This window comes from Muntiacus reevesi, unplaced genomic scaffold, assembly GCF_963930625.1.
Source record: "Muntiacus reevesi unplaced genomic scaffold, mMunRee1.1 SCAFFOLD_174, whole genome shotgun sequence".
Classification (NCBI taxonomy): domain Eukaryota; kingdom Metazoa; phylum Chordata; class Mammalia; order Artiodactyla; family Cervidae; genus Muntiacus; species Muntiacus reevesi.
In genome coordinates, this window is record NW_027077968.1 from 40,618 (window position 1) to 62,805 (window position 22,188).

Genomic DNA, 22,188 nt, shown 5'->3' on the forward strand with positions numbered 1-22,188 from the left:
ACAGAGGTTTGCCGCTAAACTCTCCCACTCTCGGAATCGTTAAGCACTTGGAGGAGGTGGGACGAGAGGCTTGACAGAGGTATACTCGCAGCGTCACATTCACCCGCCAACTCGCCAACTGCCCGGACGGCCCTTGGACTTGGCAGCAAGCCAGAGGAGGCCCTCGACCCCATTGGTTACACCTCGAGGGGACGGCCAAACAAGGCGCGTGCTGGTTGGCAGGAACCGGACCAATGAGGAGGCGGCAGGGCTGGCGCGCTGAAAACCTCGCGTCATTTGCGGCCATCTCCAGCATGCTTGACGGCGAGCTCCAGACGCCGCCCGCCACACCTGCCCTGACCGCCGCCACCGCGACCCGGTTGATAAATGGTCGCCGCCCCTGATCCGGCGGCCACCCAGATCGCGACATGAGCTCCCCAGATGATGAGGTGTCTGTTTCGGGAGCGGGTTTCGGCTCAGAGTGCGGGGAGCAGACCAGCGGCCTTGAGGCCGGCTCCATAGCCCCGCGGGGACCCGGCCCCAGCCCAGAGCCTGGGGCACCACGAAGCGGCGAAGGTGAGGGCGGGAATGGCTTCCCAGACCCTGAGGGCTTCGAGTCAGAGCGGGAGGTGCTGGAAGCCGGAGGGCCGGTGCTGCAGGGCCGCGAACGCCGGCCTGGCTCCCTGGCCGACGACCAGGGGGACGCCCTGCAGCTGGCTGACGAGTCAGTGGCGGCCATCCTGCAGCAGCTGGCCGACCTGAACGACGTGCTGGGCACCCGCAGATACCTGTCCCAGGAGAGCTCCGCGGTCGGCGAAGTGTCTGCCTTGCGGGACCTCGAGGCGCGACCCCGCAGTCGAGGCGGTGCCGCCCAGAGGTGTGGGGAGGCCGCACAGGCTGAGGCTGGCCCTCTCCGGGTCGGCGGGCCCAAGGCAGGCCGGGCCTGGGGGAACCCTAAGAAAGGCACTAAGAGTAGGTTGAACGTGGCTGTGAATTGCCAGTGGCCTCCGTCAGAAAGCACAGCCGGGCTGCTGTCCGACCCCGAGTCCTCCGATGAATTCAGTAAGATAGAGCGGATGAGGGTGAGCATTTATCCCAAAGACGGAGGCCAGGCCAAGCTCAACAGCCCCGAAGATCCTGGGAACACACCCAGACGCTTGCATGTCCAAGGCAGGGAGAATCTCCTTAATGTGCCAGACTCTTGCCTATCCTCGATTCCGCGAGGATTAATTTCGGTTGTGGAAAGGCAGGGCAGGCAGGGCGATGCAGAGCAGGAGGACACCTCTCCCCCTAGAAAAATGCAGAGCATGCTCTGGGGGAAGGGGGGCATCCTGTCCAGCTACCCGGGAGTGGCAGTAGCATCAGCTCCTGCAGCTGCCACTACAGGCAGCCTGCCGCGGCCCACTCCTAGAAGGAAGGGGGTCCAGGAGAAGAAGTCCCTTGGGGGCGTCTCCAAACCTGCCGTGGGGAGAATCTTCCCTTCCTGGGGGCAAAGAATCTCGGCCACTCCCCTGCAACCGGCCACCTTCTCCCCAATTTCTGGCATCCCGCTGCTCCGGAGGTCCAAGAAGGAGGCCTTGGTCCCTTGGGGAGCTGAAGAGTCCAAGCACACCCGTGCTGGGAAGAAACCCGTGGCTAGGCGGGCCCGGGAGTCGGTGGCAGCAATGGCGGTGTCGGGAGAAGACAACGATCCAAATAGAGACCCATTCCCAAAGGGCCAAGTGAGTAGGCCAGGCCCCTCCTCTCTCCTCACTCTTCCCCCTCCCACCCTCCCCACAACACAGGTCTTCACCCCTTGCTCCTTCTCTCCATCCCTCAGGGGTTGTCATTGGGTGACCCTCAGTCACTGGGTCATCAGGATGCCAGATTGGGGTCCTTTTACTAGGGACAAACGTTAAGGTAGCACTTTGGGTGTGCTGGGCTCGGTTTTCCACCCTTGGCCTGTTTCCAGCCTCCTCCACGAGGCTGGGGCTGGAGTGGACGGGAGAGCTGGTAGCTGAATTGATTTGCGGGGACCCCTTAAAAGCTTCACAGAGCTTCAGTGTTTAGTCGCATCACTTTCCTGAATCCTACTTGCTAGGTCTTCCCCAAACCTTCCTTGCAGGGACCCCAGGTTTCTCAGTGACACAATGCTGTCCCCAGCTCAGCTCTACCTGCTGACCTGGGGCTGACGGACAGAGAATGTGCTAAAGAGATCAGCCTTTCAATTCTCTTTCCAATTCCCTGCCTCAGCTCCGTCTTGAATCACATGAGCTCTCCCACACACAGGCATAGACATATAAATGCACTGGTACACACACGCGTGCACGTGCACACACACACTTAAGATCAGTGAGAAATCTGTCTTTCTAGCTGACCACTGACAGGCCATGGTCATCTTGTCCATGGGTGCATCATGGAGAACCCAGTAGCACCAATCTCATCATCAGAGGCACACAGTATTCAGGAAACTCAGAGCCCGTGGCCATGAACAAGGGAGAAGTCATGCCCAGAGGGCCTGGCCCCTCAGGTGAGTGTCCTGGGTTTTGATATGGGGGGAGGTGGCCAGGGGTGAGGGCAGAAACCTCTGTCTCTGACTCTCTCTCTCTCTCTCTTCTGGGGGCTCAGCCTTGCTCTCAGGACGCTTCACCCATGGGAAAAAGGGTGTCAACTCTGGGCGTAGGCTGTAGGCTATTAGCCTTTTCTGTGAAGTGCTGTTCGCCCACATTGCTCTCCCAGGTGCTGGCTGTGGCGGCCACTCTGGGAGGTTCGAACCCAGAACAACAGCCTTTGGCAACCATTGAGGTGAAATGGCTGTCCCTGAGGTGTAGGAGGGGCAGGTCCAGAGAGAAGGTTTGTGCTGCCTGCCGGGCGGAGCAGGGGACGCTTGCTGCTAGCAGAGGGTGGTACTGCCTCACCTCACGTTAGACCTGGCTTGGCACTTTGCACCTCACTGGGAACCTGGGAAGCTGGATTGTGTGTCCTTTCCCTCTCAGGTGACCGGGAACCAACTGACCATCCCCCAAGACGGAAAAGGCAGCAGCAGCCACCCGGAAGGCAGGGCTGTCCTCGGGTAATGCTTCTTCTGGCTCCTGGAAATGCACACCCAAACCCCATGGTGGGATCTGAGTCCAAGTGCAACTGATATTTGTGGGCCCCCCACCCCCATCCCATCCCTGTCCTACACCCCAGGGAGGGAGCCCACCTCCTTTCCCCTGAGGAAAGTCTTTCCCTTGCCAGTCTAGACACCTGGTTTGGGATGGAGGGCCCGGGGGAGAGGAGAGGAGGAGGAGAGGGGAGGCGGGTGTATACTAACCATTTCTCTTCCTCCTGTGTCTGCTGGCCTAGTGTCTGGTGCTACAGAGAGAAATAGACGACCTTAAGGATCAACTTGGTATGAGGAGCCAGGGACAGAGAGCAGCGGGTTCTTAGTGCAGAATCGGGGTGGTCCCTTGGGGTGGGGTGGGCTGCAGGTGCCGAGGGCCTCGTAGGGATCAGCGTTCCTGTGGGGAGGAGAACCTATCAAGCCTGTCGCTGGAGCGTGCGGTGCATATTCAGCTGCGGATGTGGACAAGTAGCAAAGTACTGCGTGGACTGTGTGCACACTCTGCCAGCCAGGAAGTCCTAGAGACCTCCTTCTGATAGGACTTTAGAGATGCCTTGTTGATCTGGTGTGGCCTCTAAGAGTCTTGCTGGATTGTTTACGAGACAGTTTTTGAATGGTTTGTGCGTGGCCCCAAGCTTGAGAGCTGCTGGCACATTTTGTTTCCTTTTAGGAAATGGCTCCACATTAAATTCCGTTGGCGGGGAGTGATCAGGCCCAGAGCTCTTTGCATTGGGGCTGGGGGTATGTGCGTTTCAGGTTGCAGGGCTAGGTGGTTCCCCACCGGGACAGGGGCACAGGCTTCTATGTCCGTCTGTCTGGAGCACCTGTTTATGCCTCTCCCTGTTGCAGCCTCCATGCGGTACCTGGCTGACAAGTTCCAGATCGTTTGAAGTGAGTGTTACACACTGCATACCCCTTCCCACAATGCTGGCTGTTGAGCAGGGCTGTGGGCTGCCCCGGCTTGAGGCTCTTCCCTGACTCTGCTGTCTTACAGGTTGAGTCCAGTATCTTCCTGCAAGAGGAGCAGCTGTTACCTCCGGGGCTGGCGAGCTGTGGCCAAGCTTGCTGCCTCTCATTCTGCCTCCACCAGGGCATCCTCTGCCCCTTGTTTTGTCCCCTCTCAGCCCAGTGTCACAGCAGTTTTTGATTAAAGGACTTCTCATGTTCTTTGTACTGCCCTTTCTCTGGGGGGTAGGGGTTGGGGGAGTGGTGGGGCAAGGCCTGGTGAGGAGCAACTCCGTATCATAGCCTGTTGCAGAGCAGTACCTCTGGCATCCTGTGGTGGGGTCTCTCGGTCAGCCTCTTCTACCATCCAGGCCATCAGGGCAACGGAGTGCCCCCAGTCTGGGTTTACTGAGGGCCTTGACTGGCCACATTGGCACATCCTCCCATCCCCCTAAAGGCCCTCTTCTAGTTCGCTAAACACCCTCCTGTGGAATTTGCCGGTTCCCATCCATTGCTGACATTCTGCCTCCCCGTTGGAAGGAACACATGACCCCCTTACAGAGCTCCAACCCATCCTCCTGCCTCACTGGACTCATGGTCCTACTTACCCTGACCACTCTCTTTTCCTGTTGGAGCACCCTCGATCCCTTCCCTGACTTGCCATTGGTGACTTTGCCTGCACGTGTAGTTCAGCAGGTGGAAACAGGCAGAGGTGCCCTCATCTCTCCCTTCCCAGGCTCTGCCCTCTCATTGGAGTCCCTACTGCGCGTACCATCCCCACCCCTGCCCCAGTCCCACCTTGCACGCTGGAACCTGCACACAGTCCTCCTCTCCTCTTTAGCCCTCACCCCTGAGACGCAAGCGCCAATAGTTTCACTTCTCCTTCTTTGGATTCAATAAGGGGCTTGGGCATGAAGCCTGGACCCAGTGACCTGGGGAGCAGGAGAGAAGGTATAGGCAACACAGGAGACAGGCTAGGCTCTGGACTAGAGGTCAGGAGATGCATCTGTTTGGTGCCAACCTGGGTCAGACTGCACCCTGGCGGCTAGAGATGGATGGTGGAGTCCTCAGTGTTTTCACATCCTCCCTGCCCTAGCCAGCTGACCACCCTCGCCGCCAGCCTGAGCCTCTCTATACCCTTGAGTGGAAATGGGCCCAATCACGCTCTATGGCAAGTGTGGTTAGTAAGTCTCTGTTCTTGCAGGGTCCCTATCAAATACCGTTTGACCAGACCCATGACACAGATCTTCCAACAAATGATATTTCCCAGAGTATCCCAGCTCAGTATCCTGGACTACATCTTTAGGGCACATGACAATGAGTCTGAACTCTGTGTTCAATTCCCCCCTCGCTGGAATTTGGGGAGCACTTTGTTTCCCTCAGCCAGCACTCCAGGACTGGGCCAGACTGAGACTCAGAGAGACAGATCTGTGTTTAAGTGAACTGAGGGTAGGGTCGGCCTGACAGCATTCCTGAAAGACCAGGGTTTTATTACACAAAAGTGGGTATGATGGTAGGTAGCACATTCAGAGTTGGTGCCTGGACATCTCTCTGTGTGAATAAAAGTCAGCTAGGATAAGGCCCTTGAGGCAGAAAATGTAGAGACTTGTCCAGCTTCTGTAAGGCACTGAGTGAGCTGAAGCAAGTGTTGGATCCCCGATATTCAAGGGGTATTGTTACATTCCCAAAATGTAGGAGGGGGATGATGCAGGGGTCACCAAACCTCAGGACAGGGTGTTGGGACTCTGACAGAGTTGGAGTGGCTGGAGGAGGCCCTGAATCCTACCTTGCCATTCTATGATATCTGCCAACTGCTGAGGGTGTGGATGACTGAAAATGGGAAGAGTGGCTCTGGAGAGTACCAGGGATATCGCTGCTCATCTTAGAAACAGGAGACCCCAACATGAGTTACTCGAGGCAGGGGCAAGAAGGGTGCCACGAGGAAGCGAATTTAGGAGTGACTGCACCTGGACAATGGGGAGCACTTCGCCCATATTCTCACGTTGATTCCCTTCCAGGCCTCTTGGCATGAGGCCAGGTGGACAGACTACGTGTGGGTGGAACAGTCAGAGACCTCATGATAAGAAAAGAACATGCGCGGGACTTACTCCTTCCACTCAGACCCCTCCCTGGAAGTTGGTCTCGATCACTTAGTTTAGAGCTGATCCAGTGGTGATTGCCTGGTAGTGTATCCCATCTCGCTGTTGTCTGCGTGAGTAAATTTGGCAGAGACCGTCCAGCTGAGGTCTCTGCCGACCGAGACATGTAGGTAAGTTGTGCCCAGGGAGAAGTCCAGCACCAGCATCAGCACCACCCTTGGGCAGAGCGGGACCTGGGACTTTGGTCACCAGGGTGAGGAAGTGGAGGAGCTCATGGAAGTGGAGGTGCGAGGGCGTGAACACAACCCCTCGTTCACTTTTAACCAGGCTCCCTTCCCTCCTCTGAGCACACAGTTCAGACCAAATACCTCACTATAATGTTGCTGGAAACCTAGATATCACAGGCCTTGGCTCAGCCCCAAGGCTTCCACTTCCAGTGGGAAATCTGTGGCAGGGCCTGAGGCACAGGTTAAAGAAATCCATCTGGGCCGCAGGGGGTACGAGGAATGAAGAAACCCGGCCTCATTCAGTGCACCCCTGTTGCCTTTCCCCCTCTTGCCCCTTCTCCAGCCTGGGAGACAATGACAGCTCCTTTGGAGAGCCCTAGCCTCCATCCTGCCTGGTTCTGCTGCCTGTCCATCACCTGGGAAGATGCTCCCTCCCCGTCACACCCCCACCCCACCAGCCCCAGTCCCAGGTCTACCTCCCTCTCTGGACTCTTGAAGGAGATTGGCACAAACCAAGAAAGTAAAGTAGGTGAGTCCTGAAGAGGGAGCCTGGGGTGGTGAGCACATTAATCTTGCCCAAAGATGTCCAAGTCCTAATCCCTGCAGTTGGCTTTTATTTTCCTTTGCGTGGTAACAGTGGGTTATGCTTGCAGATGTGATAAATGCTGCTACTCAGCTGAATTAATGTGAGGTAAGTCTCACCTGCATTGCCCAGATTCTCCCGGGCACACTGGGGCTGCCAGATTTTCCACCATGACTATCCCTGGGTAACTATCCCAGTTCCTGGGCCCTCCGAGTGTTTGAATGACTGTGTTGTTCTTGGTGCCCTTGTGCTTGTGCAATATTGAAGGTCTGGTAAGTACTGCTCAGATGCAGATAAAGAACAGACTTGTAGTTTTGAACCCCCCTTTTGTTCCAAGCCAATCACTTCTTCCTCCCTAGTCCTCTTGAGGTATCTGCCAGCCTGACTTTTACAATGATGATTCACTTTTTAAAAAGGATTTACTATTGCTTTTTCATAAAATAGCCCTTCCAAACATAAAAGTTAATTACATTGAATTAAATATGAATTTAACAGACTATACATATACACGTTGTGGAGAGTGTAAGCCCTCAGTATCACAAATAATTATGAACCAATCAACCCATGTAACTATACTCAGGTGACATAAATGTACATTGCACATCCAGAAGTCACCTATATGTTCTTTTCTCTGAGGAATCCAAATGGATAAATCTCCATACTGCCCGATTCCATTTACTTCACAGTCTTGAGCAGGCCAAACTATAGACACAAGAAAACAGACTGGGGATTGCCAGGGTCTCGGGCTTGAGATGAGGGGTTAAACTAACAAAGAGCATGAAACAATTTTGTAGCTGATGAAAATATTTTTTATGTTGATTGTAGTGGTGGTTCCATAATAGCATGTTTGCAGGCACTTAGATTTTGTGTGTAAATTAATTTCAATAAACCCATATTATTTAATAAATTGTAGAAAGTACTTTATGAGATGGCAATCAGAGAAGAAAAAGAAACAAAGGGAATCCAAAATGGAAAAGGAAAATTAAAACTGTCACTGTTTGCAGATGACATGTTACTATACACTGGAAATCCTAAGGATGCCACCTGAAATCTACCAGAATTCATAAGTCAATTCAGTAAAGTTGCAGAGTACAAAAGCATTATATAGAAATCTGTTACATTTCTATCCTGCTCATGGGGTCCAATCCCAAAGAAGGGTAATGCCAAAGAACGTTCAAATTACAATACAATTGTGCTCATTTCACATGCTAATAAGTGAAAGTGAAAGTATTAGTTGCTCAGTCGTGTGTGACTCTTGGTAAACCCATGGACTGTAACCCACCAGGCTCCTCTGTTTATGGGTTTCTCCAGGCAAGAATACTGGAGTGAGAAGCCATTCCCCTTCTCCAGGGGATCTTCCTGACCCAGGGACCAGAACTCATGTTTCCTACATTGCAGTCAGATTCTCTATCATCTGAGATGGGAGTACCAGACCAATTTACCTGTCTCCTGAGAAACCTGTATGCGGGTCAAGAAGCAACAGTTAGAACCAAACATGGAACAATGGACTGGTTCAAAATTGGGAAAGGAGTACATCAAGGCTGTATTTTGTCACCCTGATTAAATAATCAGAATACATCATGCGAAATGCTGGGCTGGATGAGTCACAGGCCGAAATCAAGATTGCCAGGAGAAATAGCAATAACCTCAGATAGGCAGGGGATACCACTCTAGTGGCAGAAAACGGAGAGAAACTAAAGAGCCTCTTGATGAAGGTGAAAGAGGAGAGTGGAAAAGCTGGCTTAAAACTCAACATTCAATAAATGAAGATCATGGCATCCGGTCCCATCACTTCCTGGCAAATAGATGGGGAAACACTGGAAACACTGACAGACTTTATTTTGGGGGGCCCCCAAATCACTGCAGATGGTGACTGCAGCCATGAAATTAAAAGACGTTTGCTCCTTGGAAGAAAAGCTATGACCAACCTAGACAGCATATTAAAAAGCAGAGACATTACTTTGCCGACAAATGTCTGTCTAGTTAAAGGTATGGTTTTTCCAGTAGTCATGCATGGATGTGAGTCTTGGATTATAAAAATGCTGAGTGCCGAAGAATGACACTTTTGAACTCTCCTGTTGGAGAAGACTCTTGCGAGTCCCTTGAACTGCAAGGAGATCCAACCAGTCCATCCGAAAGGAAATCAGTCCTGAATATTCATTGGAAGGACTGATGCTGAAGCTGAAACCCCAATACTTTGGCCACCTGATGCGAAGAACTGACTCATTGGAAAAGACCCTGATACTGGGAACGATTGAAGGTGGGAGAAAAAGGGGACGACAGAGGATGAGGTGTTTGGATGGCATCACCGGCTGGATGGACATGAGTTTGAGTAAGTTCCGGGAGTTGGTGATGGACAGGGAAGCCTGGCGTTCTGCAGTCCATGGGATCATAAAGAGTCAGACACGACTGCACGACTAAACTGAACTGAAATGAACTTGGATTGGAAGAATCAATATTGTAACATGGCCACGGTACCCACGGTAATCTACAGATTTCAGTGCAATCCCTATTCAGTTACCAATGGCATTTTTCACACAACTGGAACAAATAATTTTCAAAATGGCATGGAAAAACAAACAGCCCTGAATTGTGGAAACAATCTTGAGAAAGAAGAATGTAGTTGTAGAAATTATGCTCCCTGACCTTAGACTGTGCTACAAAGATACAGTAATCAAAACAGCATGGTACCAGCACAAAAACAGACACAAAGATCAATGTTGTAGAAAGCCCAGAAATAAACCCATGCACTTATGGTCAATTACTCTGTGACAAAGGAGGCAAGAATATACAATGGAGAAAAGAGAGTCTCTTCAGAAGGTGGTGTGGGAAAACTACTTCAAAATAGCCAAGACATGGAAGTAACCTAAATGTCCATCAACAGAGGAATGAATAAAGAAGATGTGATATAAATATACATATACATACACACACATAAATATGTCTATATATCTATATCTATACACACATAACATACACCCGTGGAATAGAATGGGCAAAGAAGATGTGTGTATATATATATGTATATATATGTATATATACATATATATATATATGCATACAATGGAATATTAGCCATAAAAAAGAAAGAAATAATGCCATCTGCATCAACATGGACGGACCTAGAGATGATCGTTCTTTATAGAGTTTTGTTTTCTGTCAAACATCAACATGAATCAGCCATAGGTATACATATGCCCCTCCCTCTTGAACCTCCCTCCCATCTCCTTCTCTACCCTGCCCCTCTATGTTGATACAGAGCCCCTGTTTGAGTTCCCTGAGACATACAGCAAATTCCCATTGGCCATCTATTTTACATATGGTAATGTAAGTTTCCATGTTACTCTCTCCACACATCTCAAACTCTCCTCCCCTCTCCCCATGTCCATAACTCTGTTCTCTATATCTGTTTCTCCATTGCGGCCCTGCAAATAAATTCATTGGTATCATCTTTCTAGATTCCATATATATGCATCAGTGTATACAATATTTATTTTTCTCTTTCTGACTTATTTCTCTCTGTATAATAGGCTCTAGGTTCTTCCACCACATTAGAACTGATTCAAATGCGTTCCTTTTTGTGGCTGAGTATTATTTCATTGTGTATATGTACTACAGCTTCGTTACCCATGCATCAGTCGATGGACATCTAGGTTGCTTCCGTGTCCTAGCTATTGTGAACAGTGCTGCAATGGACATTGGGGTACATGTGTCTTTTTCAATTTTGGTGTCCTCAGGGTATATGCCTAGGAGTGGGATTGCTGGGTCACATGGTGGTTTTACTCCTACTTCTTTAAGGAATCTCCATAACATCTTCCCTGGTGGCTGTGTCAATTTACATTCCTACCAACAGTGCAAGAGGTGTCCCTTTTCTCCACACCCTCTCCAGCATTTATTGTTTGTAGACTTTTTGATGATGGCCATTCTGACCGGTGTGAGGTGATATCTCATTGTAGTTTTGATTTGCATTTCTCTAATAATGAGTGATGCTGAGCATCTTTTCATGTGTTTGTTAGCCATCTGTATGTCTTCTTTGGAGAAATGCCCGTTTAGGTCTTTGCCCCACTTTTTGATTGGGTTGTTTGTTTCTCTGGTATTGACTTGTATGAGCTGGTTGTATATTTTGGAAATTAATCCTTTGTCAGTTGTTTCATTTGCTAATATGTTTTCCCATTCTGAGCATTGTCATTTCACCTTGTTGATAGTTTCCTTTGCTGTGCAAAAGCTTTTAAGTTTAATTAGGTCCCACTTGTTTATTTTTGTTTTTATTTCCATTAGTCTAGGAGGTGGTCATGGAGAATCTTGCTTTGACTTATGTCATTGAGTGTTCTGCCTATGTTTTCCTCTAAGAGTTTTATAGTTTCTGGCTTTACATTTAGGTCTTTAATCCATCTTGAATTTATCTTTGTGTATGGTGTTTAGGAAGTGTTCTACTTTCATTCTTTTACATGTTGATTGCTACAACATCTTAAGCAGTTTTCAAACTTAGAAAATTTAACTTTGAAGCAATACAATTATCTACTGAAGTCACTCATTCAAAATCCACGTGTCCCCAAACTGTCCTTTGTCCCTATAATTTTAATTCTGCTTCCAATCAAAGAACATGCATTGCATTCAGTTTTCGTGTCTCTTTAGTGTCCTTTAAACTAGAACAATTTCCCAGACATTTTTTGGTCATGTGTGACATCACCTTTCACTGTTTAGTATGATACTGATGCTGAGCTTGTCATATTTGGCCTTTATTATGTTGAAGTATATTCCTTCTATACCCAACTTGTTCAGCATTTTTATCCTGAAGTGATGTATTTTGCCAAATGCTTTTTCTTCATATATCAAAGAGATCATATGATTCTAAGTTTTCACTTTTTAATGTGGTATATCACACTTACTGATTTAAATAGGTTGAACCACCCTCACCTCTCAGGGATAATTCTCACTTGGTCATGGTATATACTTCTTTTCATGTGCTGTTGAGTTTGGCCTGCTATTTTGTTAAGAATTTCAGTGACATCAGTGACATTAGTCTATAGTTTTCTTGTAGTGTCTTTCTCTGACCTTGGTATCAGATAACACTGGCCTTGTGAAATGAGTTCAGAAGTATTCCACCCTTCTTAGTTTTCTGGAAGAGTTTGAGAAAGACTGGCATTAATTCTTCCTTAAATGATTGGTAGAATTCACAATTGAAACCACCTGGTCTTGGCCTTTTCTTTGCTGAGAGGTGTTTTTCTTGCCTTCACTGATTTGATCTCCTTGCTCATAATTGGTCTGTTCATATTTTCTATTTCTACATGATTCAGTCTTGGTAAAGTGCATGTTTCTAGAAATTTATCCATTCCTAGATTTCTAGTTTGATGGTGTATGACTGTTCATAATTGTCTCTCACAATCTTTGTATTTCTGTGGTGTCATTGTAATGTCTCCTATTTCATCTCTGATTTTGTTTGAACTCTTTCTTCTGAGTTAATCTAGTAATAAGTTTGTCAATTTTGTTTATCATTTCAAAAAGCCAGCTCTTATTTACATTGATCTTTTCTATTCATTCTCTGGTCTCCATTTCAATTTTTTTTCTTCTCTGATCTTTGTTGTTTCCTTCTATCTCGAACTTTGCACTTAGCTTTTTCTTTTTTTCCCTTATTCCACAAGGTTGTTTATTTGGTAGCTTTCTTGTTTCTTTTTTTAAAAAAATATAATTTCATTCCCATGTATTTATTTTTGGCCAAGCTTGGTCTCCGTTGATGTGCAGGCTTTTCTCCAGTAGCAGCAAATGGGGGCTCCTCTCTAGTTGTGGTGTGCAGGCCCCCGGTTGCAGTGGCTTCTCTTGTCGTGGAGCACAGGCTCATAGTTGTAGTGCACAGGCTTGGTTGCTCTGCGGCTTGTGGGATTCTCCCAGATCAGGGCATGAACCTGTGTATCCTGCATTGGCAAGCAGATTCTTTTCCACTGAGCCAACGGAGAATCCCTCTTTCTTGTTTCTTAATGTATTCATTTATCATTATAAACTTCTTTCTTAGGCCTGCTTTTGTAGTACATTGTGGTTCCGTTTTCATTTGTTTCGAGATATTCTTAAATATACCATTTTATTTCTTCTTTGACCCATTAGTTGCTCAGGAGTGTGCTATTTAATATCCAGATATTTGTGAATTTTCCAGCTTTGTTCCTGTTACTGATTTCTCGTTTCATGCCATTGTACTCACAAAAGATATTTGGTGTGGTTTCAATCTTCTTAAATTTAATTAGAGATATTTCAGGAGCTATCATATGATCCATCCTGGAAGAGGTTCCATTTGCCCTTGAGAAGAATTTGTTCTGCTGCTGTGAGATGGAATGTTGTATAATTCTGTTAAGTCCATCTGGGCTACAGTATGGTTCAAGCCCATTTCCTCTTTCCTTTTGTTGATCTCATGTGGGTAATCTATCCATTGTGGAAGTGGAATATTCAAATCCCCTATTATTGTCGTGTTGTTACCTATTTAGCTGTTCAGATCTGTCAGTATTTGCTCAATATACACAGGTGTTCCAATGGTGGGTGGGTATATATTAATATTCACAATCCTTGTATCATCTCGATGAACTGACACCCTTTGTCATTATATAATGACTTTTTTTTGTCTCAAATTACCATTTTTGGCTTAAAGCCTATTTTGTCTGATATCGGTATGGCTACTCCTGCTCTCTTTTGTTTACCACTTTCATGGAATACCTTTCACCATGCCTTCGTTTTGAGCATATGTATGACCTTAAACCTGAAGTGAGTCTCTTGTAGGTAACAGTGCAGTTGAGCACTGTTTTTCGGTGTTTTTTCTAAATCCATCCATCCACTCTATTCCTTTTGCTGGAGAACTAAATCCAGTTACATTTAGAGTAATTATCGAAACATAACGTTTTAATACTTAATGCCCCTGTCCCTGTGGGGACCTAATTAAAATTAAAAGCTTCTGCACAACTCAGAAAACTATAAACAAGGTGAAAAGAATGAGAAAAAATAACAGAAAAAATAACAGCCTTCAGAATGAGAAAAAATAACAGCACATGAAGCAACGGACAAAGAATGAATCTCAAAAATATACAAGCAACTCCTGCAGCTCGATTCCAGAAAAATAAACGACCCAATCAAAAAGTGGGCCAAAGATTTAAACAGCCATTTCTCCAAAGAAGACATACAGATGGCTAACAAACACATGCAAAGATGCTCAACAGCACTCATTATCAGAGAAATGCAAATCAAAACCACAAGGAGGTACCATTTCACACCAATCAGAACGGCAGCTATCTAAAGTGTACAAGCTATAAATGCTGGAGAGGGTGTGGAGAAAGGGGAACCCTCTTACACTGTTGGTGGGAATGCAAACTAGTGCAACCACTATGGAGAACAGTGTGGAGATTCCTTAAAAAACAGGAAATAGAACTGCCATATGACACAGCAATCCCACTGCTGGGCATACACACTGAGGAAACCAGACCTGAAAGAGACACATGCACCCCAATGTTCATCACAGCACTGTTTATAGTGGCCAGGACATGGAAACAACCTAGATGTCCATCAGCAGACGAATGGATAAGAAAGCTGTGGTACATATACACCATGGAATAGTACTCAACTATTAGAAAGAATACATTTGAATCAGTTCTAATGAGGTGGATGAAACTGGAGCCCATTATACAGAGTGAAGAAAGCCAGAAAGAAAAACACCAATACAGTACACTAATGTATATATAGGGAATTTAGAAAGAAGAAACAGTAACCCTGTATGCGAGACAGCAAATGACACACAGATGCATTGAACAGTCTTTTGGACTCTATGGGAGAGGGCGAGGGTGGGATGCTATGGGAGAATGGCACTGAAACATGTAAATTATCAATGTGAAACGAATCGCCAGTCCAGGTTTGATGCATGATACAGGATGCTCGGGGCTGGTGTACTGGGATGGGGAGGGAGGTGGGAGGGGGGATCATGATGGGGAACACATGCACACCCGTGGCGGATTCAGTCAATGTATGGCAAACCAATACAATGTTGTAAAGGAAAATTGACTAATCAATTAATTTAAACAAAGGTGAATCATCATTGTAAAAGTCAAGCTGGCAGATAACTCAAGAGGACTAGGGAGGAAGAAGTGATTGGATTGGAACAAAAGGGGGGTTCAAAACTACAGGTCTGTTCTTCATCTGCATCTGAGCAGTACTTACCAGGCCTTCACTATTGCACAAGCACAAGGGCACCAAGAACAACACAGTCATTCAAACACTGGGACAGGCTAGGGACTGGGATAGTTACCCAGGGATAGTCAAGGTGGAAAATCTGGCAGCCCCAGTGTGCCCGGGCAAATCTGGCCAATGCAGGTGAGACTCACCTCACATTAAGTCAGCTGAGTAGCAGCCTTTACTGCATCTGCAAGCATAACCCACTGTTACCGCACAAAGGAAAATAAAAGCCAACTGCAAGGATTAGGACTTGGACATTTTGTGGCAAAATTACTGTGCTCACCACCCGAGATTCCCTCTTCAGGACTAACCTACTCTACCTTCTTTGTTTGTGCCAATCTCCTTCAAGAATCCAGAGAAAGAGGTAGACCTGGGACTGGTGCTGGTGGGGTGTGGATGTGATGGGGAGGGAGCATCTTCCCAGGTGTTGGACAGGTAGCAGAATCAGGCAGGATGGGGCCTAGGGCTCTCCAAAGCAGCTGTCACTGTCGCCCAGGATGGAGAAGGGGCATAAGGGGGAAAGGGAACAAGGTGCACTGAATGAGGCCGGGATTCTGCATTCCTCCTACCCCCTGGCGCCCAGATGGATTTCTTTAACCTATGCCTCAGGCCCTGCCACGGATTTCCCACTGGAAGTGGAAGGCTTGGGGCTGAGCCAAGGCCTGTGATATCTAGGTTTCCAGCAACATTATAGTGAGGTAGTTGGTCTGAGCTGTGTGCTCAGAGGAGGGAAGGGAGCCTGGTAAAAAGTGAACGAGGGATTGTGTTCACACCCTCGCACCTCCACTTCCATGAGCTCCTCCACTTCCTCACCCTGGTGACCAAAGTCCCAGGCCCCTCTCTGCCCAAGTGTGTTGCTGATGCTGGTGCTGGTCTTCTCCCTGAGCACAACTTACCTACATGTCTCGGTCGGCAGAGACCTCAGCTGGACGGTCTCTGCCAAATTTACTCACGCAGACAACAGCGAGATGGGATACACTACCAGGCAATCACCACTGGATCAGCTCTAAACTAAGTGATCGAGACCAACTTCCAGGGAGGGGTCTGAGTGGAAGGAGTAAGTCCCGCGCATGTTCTTTTCTTATCATGAGGTCTCTGACTGTTCCACCCACACGTAGTCTGTCCACCTGGCCTCATGCCAAGAGGCCTGGAAGGGAATCAACGTGAGAATATGGGCGAAGTGCTCCCCATTGTCCAGGTGCAGTCACTCCTAAATTCGCTTCCTCGTGGCACCCTTCTTGCCCCTGCCTCGAGTAACTCATGTTGGGGTCTCCTGTTTCTAAGATGAGCAGCGATATCCCTGGTACTCTCCAGAGCCACTCTTCCCATTTTCAGTCATCCACACCCTCAGCAGTTGGCAGATATCATAGAATGGCAAGGTAGGATTCAGGGCCTCCTCCAGCCACTCCAACTCTGTCAGAGTCCCAACACCCTGTCCTGAGGTTTGGTGACCCCTGCATCATCCCCCTCCTACATTTTGGGAATGTAACAATACCCCTTGAATATCGGGGATCCAACACTTGCTTCAGCTCACTCAGTGCCTTACAGAAGCTGGACAAGTCTCTACATTTTCTGCCTCAAGGGCCTTATCCTAGCTGACTTTTATTCACACAGAGAGATGTCCAGGCACCAACTCTGAATGTGCTACCTACCATCATACCCACTTTTGTGTAATAAAACCCTGGTCTTTCAGGAATGCTGTCAGGCCGACCCTACCCTCAGTTCACTTAAACACAGATCTGTCTCTCTGAGTCTCAGTCTGGCCCAGTCCTGGAGTGCTGGCTGAGGGAAACAAAGTGCTCCCCAAATTCCAGCGAGGGGGGAATTGAACACAGAGTTCAGACTCATTGTCATGTGCCCTAAAGATGTAGTCCAGGATACTGAGCTGGGATACTCTGGGAAATATCATTTGTTGGAAGATCTGTGTCATGGGTCTGGTCAAACGGTATTTGACAGGGACCCTGCAAGAACAGAGACTTACTAACCACACTTGCCATAGAGCGTGATTGGGCCCATTTCCACTCAAGGGTATAGAGAGGCTCAGGCTGGCGGCGAGGGTGGTCAGCTGGCTAGGGCAGGGAGGATGTGAAAACACTGAGGACTCCACCATCCATCTCTAGCCGCCAGGGTGCAGTCTGACCCAGGTTGGCACCAAACAGATGCATCTCCTGACCTCTAGTCCAGAGCCTAGCCTGTCTCCTGTGTTGCCTATACCTTCTCTCCTGCTCCCCAGGTCACTGGGTCCAGGCTTCATGCCCAAGCCCCTTATTGAATCCAAAGAAGGAGAAGTGAAACTATTGGCGCTTGCGTCTCAGGGGTGAGGGCTAAAGAGGAGAGGAGGACTGTGTGCAGGTTCCAGCGTGCAAGGTGGGACTGGGGCAGGGGTGGGGATGGTACGCGCAGTAGGGACTCCAATGAGAGGGCAGAGCCTGGGAAGGGAGAGATGAGGGCACCTCTGCCTGTTTCCACCTGCTGAACTACACGTGCAGGCAAAGTCACCAATGGCAAGTCAGGGAAGGGATCGAGGGTGCTCCAACAGGAAAAGAGAGTGGTCAGGGTAAGTAGGACCATGAGTCCAGTGAGGCAGGAGGATGGGTTGGAGCTCTGTAAGGGGGTCATGTGTTCCTTCCAACGGGGAGGCAGAATGTCAGCAATGGATGGGAACCGGCAAATTCCACAGGAGGGTGTTTAGCGAACTAGAAGAGGGCCTTTAGGGGGATGGGAGGATGTGCCAATGTGGCCAGTCAAGGCCCTCAGTAAACCCAGACTGGGGGCACTCCGTTGCCCTGATGGCCTGGATGGTAGAAGAGGCTGACCGAGAGACCCCACCACAGGATGCCAGAGGTACTGCTCTGCAACAGGCTATGATACGGAGTTGCTCCTCACCAGGCCTTGCCCCACCACTCCCCCAACCCCTACCCCCCAGAGAAAGGGCAGTACAAAGAACATGAGAAGTCCTTTAATCAAAAACTGCTGTGACACTGGGCTGAGAGGGGACAAAACAAGGGGCAGAGGATGCCCTGGTGGAGGCAGAATGAGAGGCAGCAAGCTTGGCCACAGCTCGCCAGCCCCGGAGGTAACAGCTGCTCCTCTTGCAGGAAGATACTGGACTCAACCTGTAAGACAGCAGAGTCAGGGAAGAGCCTCAAGCCGGGGCAGCCCACAGCCCTGCTCAACAGCCAGCATTGTGGGAAGGGGTATGCAGTGTGTAACACTCACTTCAAACGATCTGGAACTTGTCAGCCAGGTACCGCATGGAGGCTGCAACAGGGAGAGGCATAAACAGGTGCTCCAGACAGACGGACATAGAAGCCTGTGCCCCTGTCCCGGTGGGGAACCACCTAGCCCTGCAACCTGAAACGCACATACCCCCAGCCCCAATGCAAAGAGCTCTGGGCCTGATCACTCCCCGCCAACGGAATTTAATGTGGAGCCATTTCCTAAAAGGAAACAAAATGTGCCAGCAGCTCTCAAGCTTGGGGCCACGCACAAACCATTCAAAAACTGTCTCGTAAACAATCCAGCAAGACTCTTAGAGGCCACACCAGATCAACAAGGCATCTCTAAAGTCCTATCAGAAGGAGGTCTCTAGGACTTCCTGGCTGGCAGAGTGTGCACACAGTCCACGCAGTACTTTGCTACTTGTCCACATCCGCAGCTGAATATGCACCGCACGCTCCAGCGACAGGCTTGATAGGTTCTCCTCCCCACAGGAACGCTGATCCCTACGAGGCCCTCGGCACCTGCAGCCCACCCCACCCCAAGGGACCACCCCGATTCTGCACTAAGAACCCGCTGCTCTCTGTCCCTGGCTCCTCATACCAAGTTGATCCTTAAGGTCGTCTATTTCTCTCTGTAGCACCAGACACTAGGCCAGCAGACACAGGAGGAAGAGAAATGGTTAGTATACACCCGCCTCCCCTCTCCTCCTCCTCTCCTCTCCCCCGGGCCCTCCATCCCAAACCAGGTGTCTAGACTGGCAAGGGAAAGACTTTCCTCAGGGGAAAGGAGGTGGGCTCCCTCCCTGGGGTGTAGGACAGGGATGGGATGGGGGTGGGGGGCCCACAAATATCAGTTGCACTTGGACTCAGATCCCACCATGGGGTTTGGGTGTGCATTTCCAGGAGCCAGAAGAAGCATTACCCGAGGACAGCCCTGCCTTCCGGGTGGCTGCTGCTGCCTTTTCCGTCTTGGGGGATGGTCAGTTGGTTCCCGGTCACCTGAGAGGGAAAGGACACACAATCCAGCTTCCCAGGTTCCCAGTGAGGTGCAAAGTGCCAAGCCAGGTCTAACGTGAGGTGAGGCAGTACCACCCTCTGCTAGCAGCAAGCGTCCCCTGCTCCGCCCGGCAGGCAGCACAAACCTTCTCTCTGGACCTGCCCCTCCTACACCTCAGGGACAGCCATTTCACCTCAATGGTTGCCAAAGGCTGTTGTTCTGGGTTCGAACCTCCCAGAGTGGCCGCCACAGCCAGCACCTGGGAGAGCAATGTGGGCGAACAGCACTTCACAGAAAAGGCTAATAGCCTACAGCCTACGCCCAGAGTTGACACCCTTTTTCCCATGGGTGAAGCGTCCTGAGAGCAAGGCTGAGCCCCCAGAAGAGAGAGAGAGAGAGAGTCAGAGACAGAGGTTTCTGCCCTCACCCCTGGCCACCTCCCCCCATATCAAAACCCAGGACACTCACCTGAGGGGCCAGGCCCTCTGGGCATGACTTCTCCCTTGTTCATGGCCACGGGCTCTGAGTTTCCTGAATACTGTGTGCCTCTGATGATGAGATTGGTGCTACTGGGTTCTCCATGATGCACCCATGGACAAGATGACCATGGCCTGTCAGTGGTCAGCTAGAAAGACAGATTTCTCACTGATCTTAAGTGTGTGTGTGCACGTGCACGCGTGTGTGTACCAGTGCATTTATATGTCTATGCCTGTGTGTGGGAGAGCTCATGTGATTCAAGACGGAGCTGAGGCAGGGAATTGGAAAGAGAATTGAAAGGCTGATCTCTTTAGCACATTCTCTGTCCGTCAGCCCCAGGTCAGCAGGTAGAGCTGAGCTGGGGACAGCATTGTGTCACTGAGAAACCTGGGGTCCCTGCAAGGAAGGTTTGGGGAAGACCTAGCAAGTAGGATTCAGGAAAGTGATGCGACTAAACACTGAAGCTCTGTGAAGCTTTTAAGGGGTCCCCGCAAATCAATTCAGCTACCAGCTCTCCCGTCCACTCCAGCCCCAGCCTCGTGGAGGAGGCTGGAAACAGGCCAAGGGTGGAAAACCGAGCCCAGCACACCCAAAGTGCTACCTTAACGTTTGTCCCTAGTAAAAGGACCCCAATCTGGCATCCTGATGACCCAGTGACTGAGGGTCACCCAATGACAACCCCTGAGGGATGGAGAGAAGGAGCAAGGGGTGAAGACCTGTGTTGTGGGGAGGGTGGGAGGGGGAAGAGTGAGGAGAGAGGAGGGGCCTGGCCTACTCACTTGGCCCTTTGGGAATGGGTCTCTATTTGGATCGTTGTCTTCTCCCGACACCGCCATTGCTGCCACCGACTCCCGGGCCCGCCTAGCCACGGGTTTCTTCCCAGCACGGGTGTGCTTGGACTCTTCAGCTCCCCAAGGGACCAAGGCCTCCTTCTTGGACCTCCGGAGCAGCGGGATGCCAGAAATTGGGGAGAAGGTGGCCGGTTGCAGGGGAGTGGCCGAGATTCTTTGCCCCCAGGAAGGGAAGATTCTCCCCACGGCAGGTTTGGAGACGCCCCCAAGGGACTTCTTCTCCTGGACCCCCTTCCTTCTAGGAGTGGGCCGCGGCAGGCTGCCTGTAGTGGCAGCTGCAGGAGCTGATGCTACTGCCACTCCCGGGTAGCTGGACAGGATGCCCCCCTTCCCCCAGAGCATGCTCTGCATTTTTCTAGGGGGAGAGGTGTCCTCCTGCTCTGCATCGCCCTGCCTGCCCTGCCTTTCCACAACCGAAATTAATCCTCGCGGAATCGAGGATAGGCAAGAGTCTGGCACATTAAGGAGATTCTCCCTGCCTTGGACATGCAAGCGTCTGGGTGTGTTCCCAGGATCTTCGGGGCTGTTGAGCTTGGCCTGGCCTCCGTCTTTGGGATAAATGCTCACCCTCATCCGCTCTATCTTACTGAATTCATCGGAGGACTCGGGGTCGGACAGCAGCCCGGCTGTGCTTTCTGACGGAGGCCACTGGCAATTCACAGCCACGTTCAACCTACTCTTAGTGCCTTTCTTAGGGTTCCCCCAGGCCCGGCCTGCCTTGGGCCCGCCGACCCGGAGAGGGCCAGCCTCAGCCTGTGCGGCCTCCCCACACCTCTGGGCGGCACCGCCTCGACTGCGGGGTCGCGCCTCGAGGTCCCGCAAGGCAGACACTTCGCCGACCGCGTACCTCTCCTGGGACAGGTATCTGCGGGTGCCCAGCACGTCGTTCAGGTCGGCCAGCTGCTGCAGGATGGCCGCCACTGACTCGTCAGCCAGCTGCAGGGCGTCCCCCTGGTCGTCGGCCAGGGAGCCAGGCCGGCGTTCGCGGCCCTGCAGCACCGGCCCTCCGGCTTCCAGCACCTCCCGCTCTGACTCGAAGCCCTCAGGGTCTGGGAAGCCATTCCCGCCCTCACCTTCGCCGCTTCGTGGTGCCCCAGGCTCTGGGCTGGGGCCGGGTCCCCGCGGGGCTATGGAGCCGGCCTCAAGGCCGCTGGTCTGCTCCCCGCACTCTGAGCCGAAACCCGCTCCCGAAACAGACACCTCATCATCTGGGGAGCTCATGTCGCGATCTGGGTGGCCGCCGGATCAGGGGCGGCGACCATTTATCAACCGGGTCGCGGTGGCGGCGGTCAGGGCAGGTGTGGCGGGCGGCGTCTGGAGCTCGCCGTCAAGCATGCTGGAGATGGCCGCAAATGACGCGAGGTTTTCAGCGCGCCAGCCCTGCCGCCTCCTCATTGGTCCGGTTCCTGCCAACCAGCACGCGCCTTGTTTGGCCGTCCCCTCGAGGTGTAACCAATGGGGTCGAGGGCCTCCTCTGGCTTGCTGCCAAGTCCAAGGGCCGTCCGGGCAGTTGGCGAGTTGG

The 22,188-nt window shown here is 50.5% G+C and overlaps 2 protein-coding genes across 2 annotated transcripts; one reads left to right on the plus strand and one right to left on the minus strand.

Annotated features, from left to right (window-relative positions):
- The first annotated feature begins 407 nt into the window (after positions 1–407).
- On the plus strand, positions 408–3,954 carry LOC136155293 (uncharacterized protein CXorf49 homolog). The gene is made up of 5 exons (XM_065917119.1): positions 408–1,700; positions 2,332–2,488; positions 2,955–3,031; positions 3,307–3,352; positions 3,914–3,954. Exons 1-5 carry the CDS (start codon positions 408–410, stop codon positions 3,952–3,954), a joined length of 1,614 nt encoding a protein of 537 aa, XP_065773191.1.
- A 14,386-nt stretch (positions 3,955–18,340) lies between these two features.
- Positions 18,341–21,887, minus strand: LOC136155292 (uncharacterized protein CXorf49 homolog). Its single transcript, XM_065917117.1, has 5 exons — positions 20,595–21,887; positions 19,807–19,963; positions 19,264–19,340; positions 18,943–18,988; positions 18,341–18,381 (listed from the first exon to the last, which is right to left on the minus strand). The coding sequence occupies exons 1-5, from the start codon at positions 21,885–21,887 to the stop codon at positions 18,341–18,343; spliced, it is 1,614 nt and encodes a 537-aa protein (XP_065773189.1).
- Between the last annotated feature and the right edge of the window lie 301 nt (positions 21,888–22,188).

Bases quoted from the DNA above. Each gene is read 5' to 3' on its own strand.
- LOC136155293 (XM_065917119.1), top strand. From the start codon at position 408: ATGAGCTCCCCAGATGATGAGGTGTCTGTTTCGGGAGCGGGTTTCGGC. The intron at 3,032-3,306 runs GTAATGCTTCTT...CTGCTGGCCTAG, and splicing joins GAAGGCAGGGCTGTCCTCGG to TGTCTGGTGCTACAGAGAGA. The intron at 3,353-3,913 runs GTATGAGGAGCC...TCCCTGTTGCAG, and splicing joins CGACCTTAAGGATCAACTTG to CCTCCATGCGGTACCTGGCT.
- LOC136155292 (XM_065917117.1), bottom strand. From the start codon at position 21,887: ATGAGCTCCCCAGATGATGAGGTGTCTGTTTCGGGAGCGGGTTTCGGC. The intron at 19,964-20,594 runs GTGAGTAGGCCA...CTGTCTTTCTAG, and splicing joins ACCCATTCCCAAAGGGCCAA to CTGACCACTGACAGGCCATG. The intron at 18,382-18,942 runs GTATGAGGAGCC...TCCCTGTTGCAG, and splicing joins CGACCTTAAGGATCAACTTG to CCTCCATGCGGTACCTGGCT.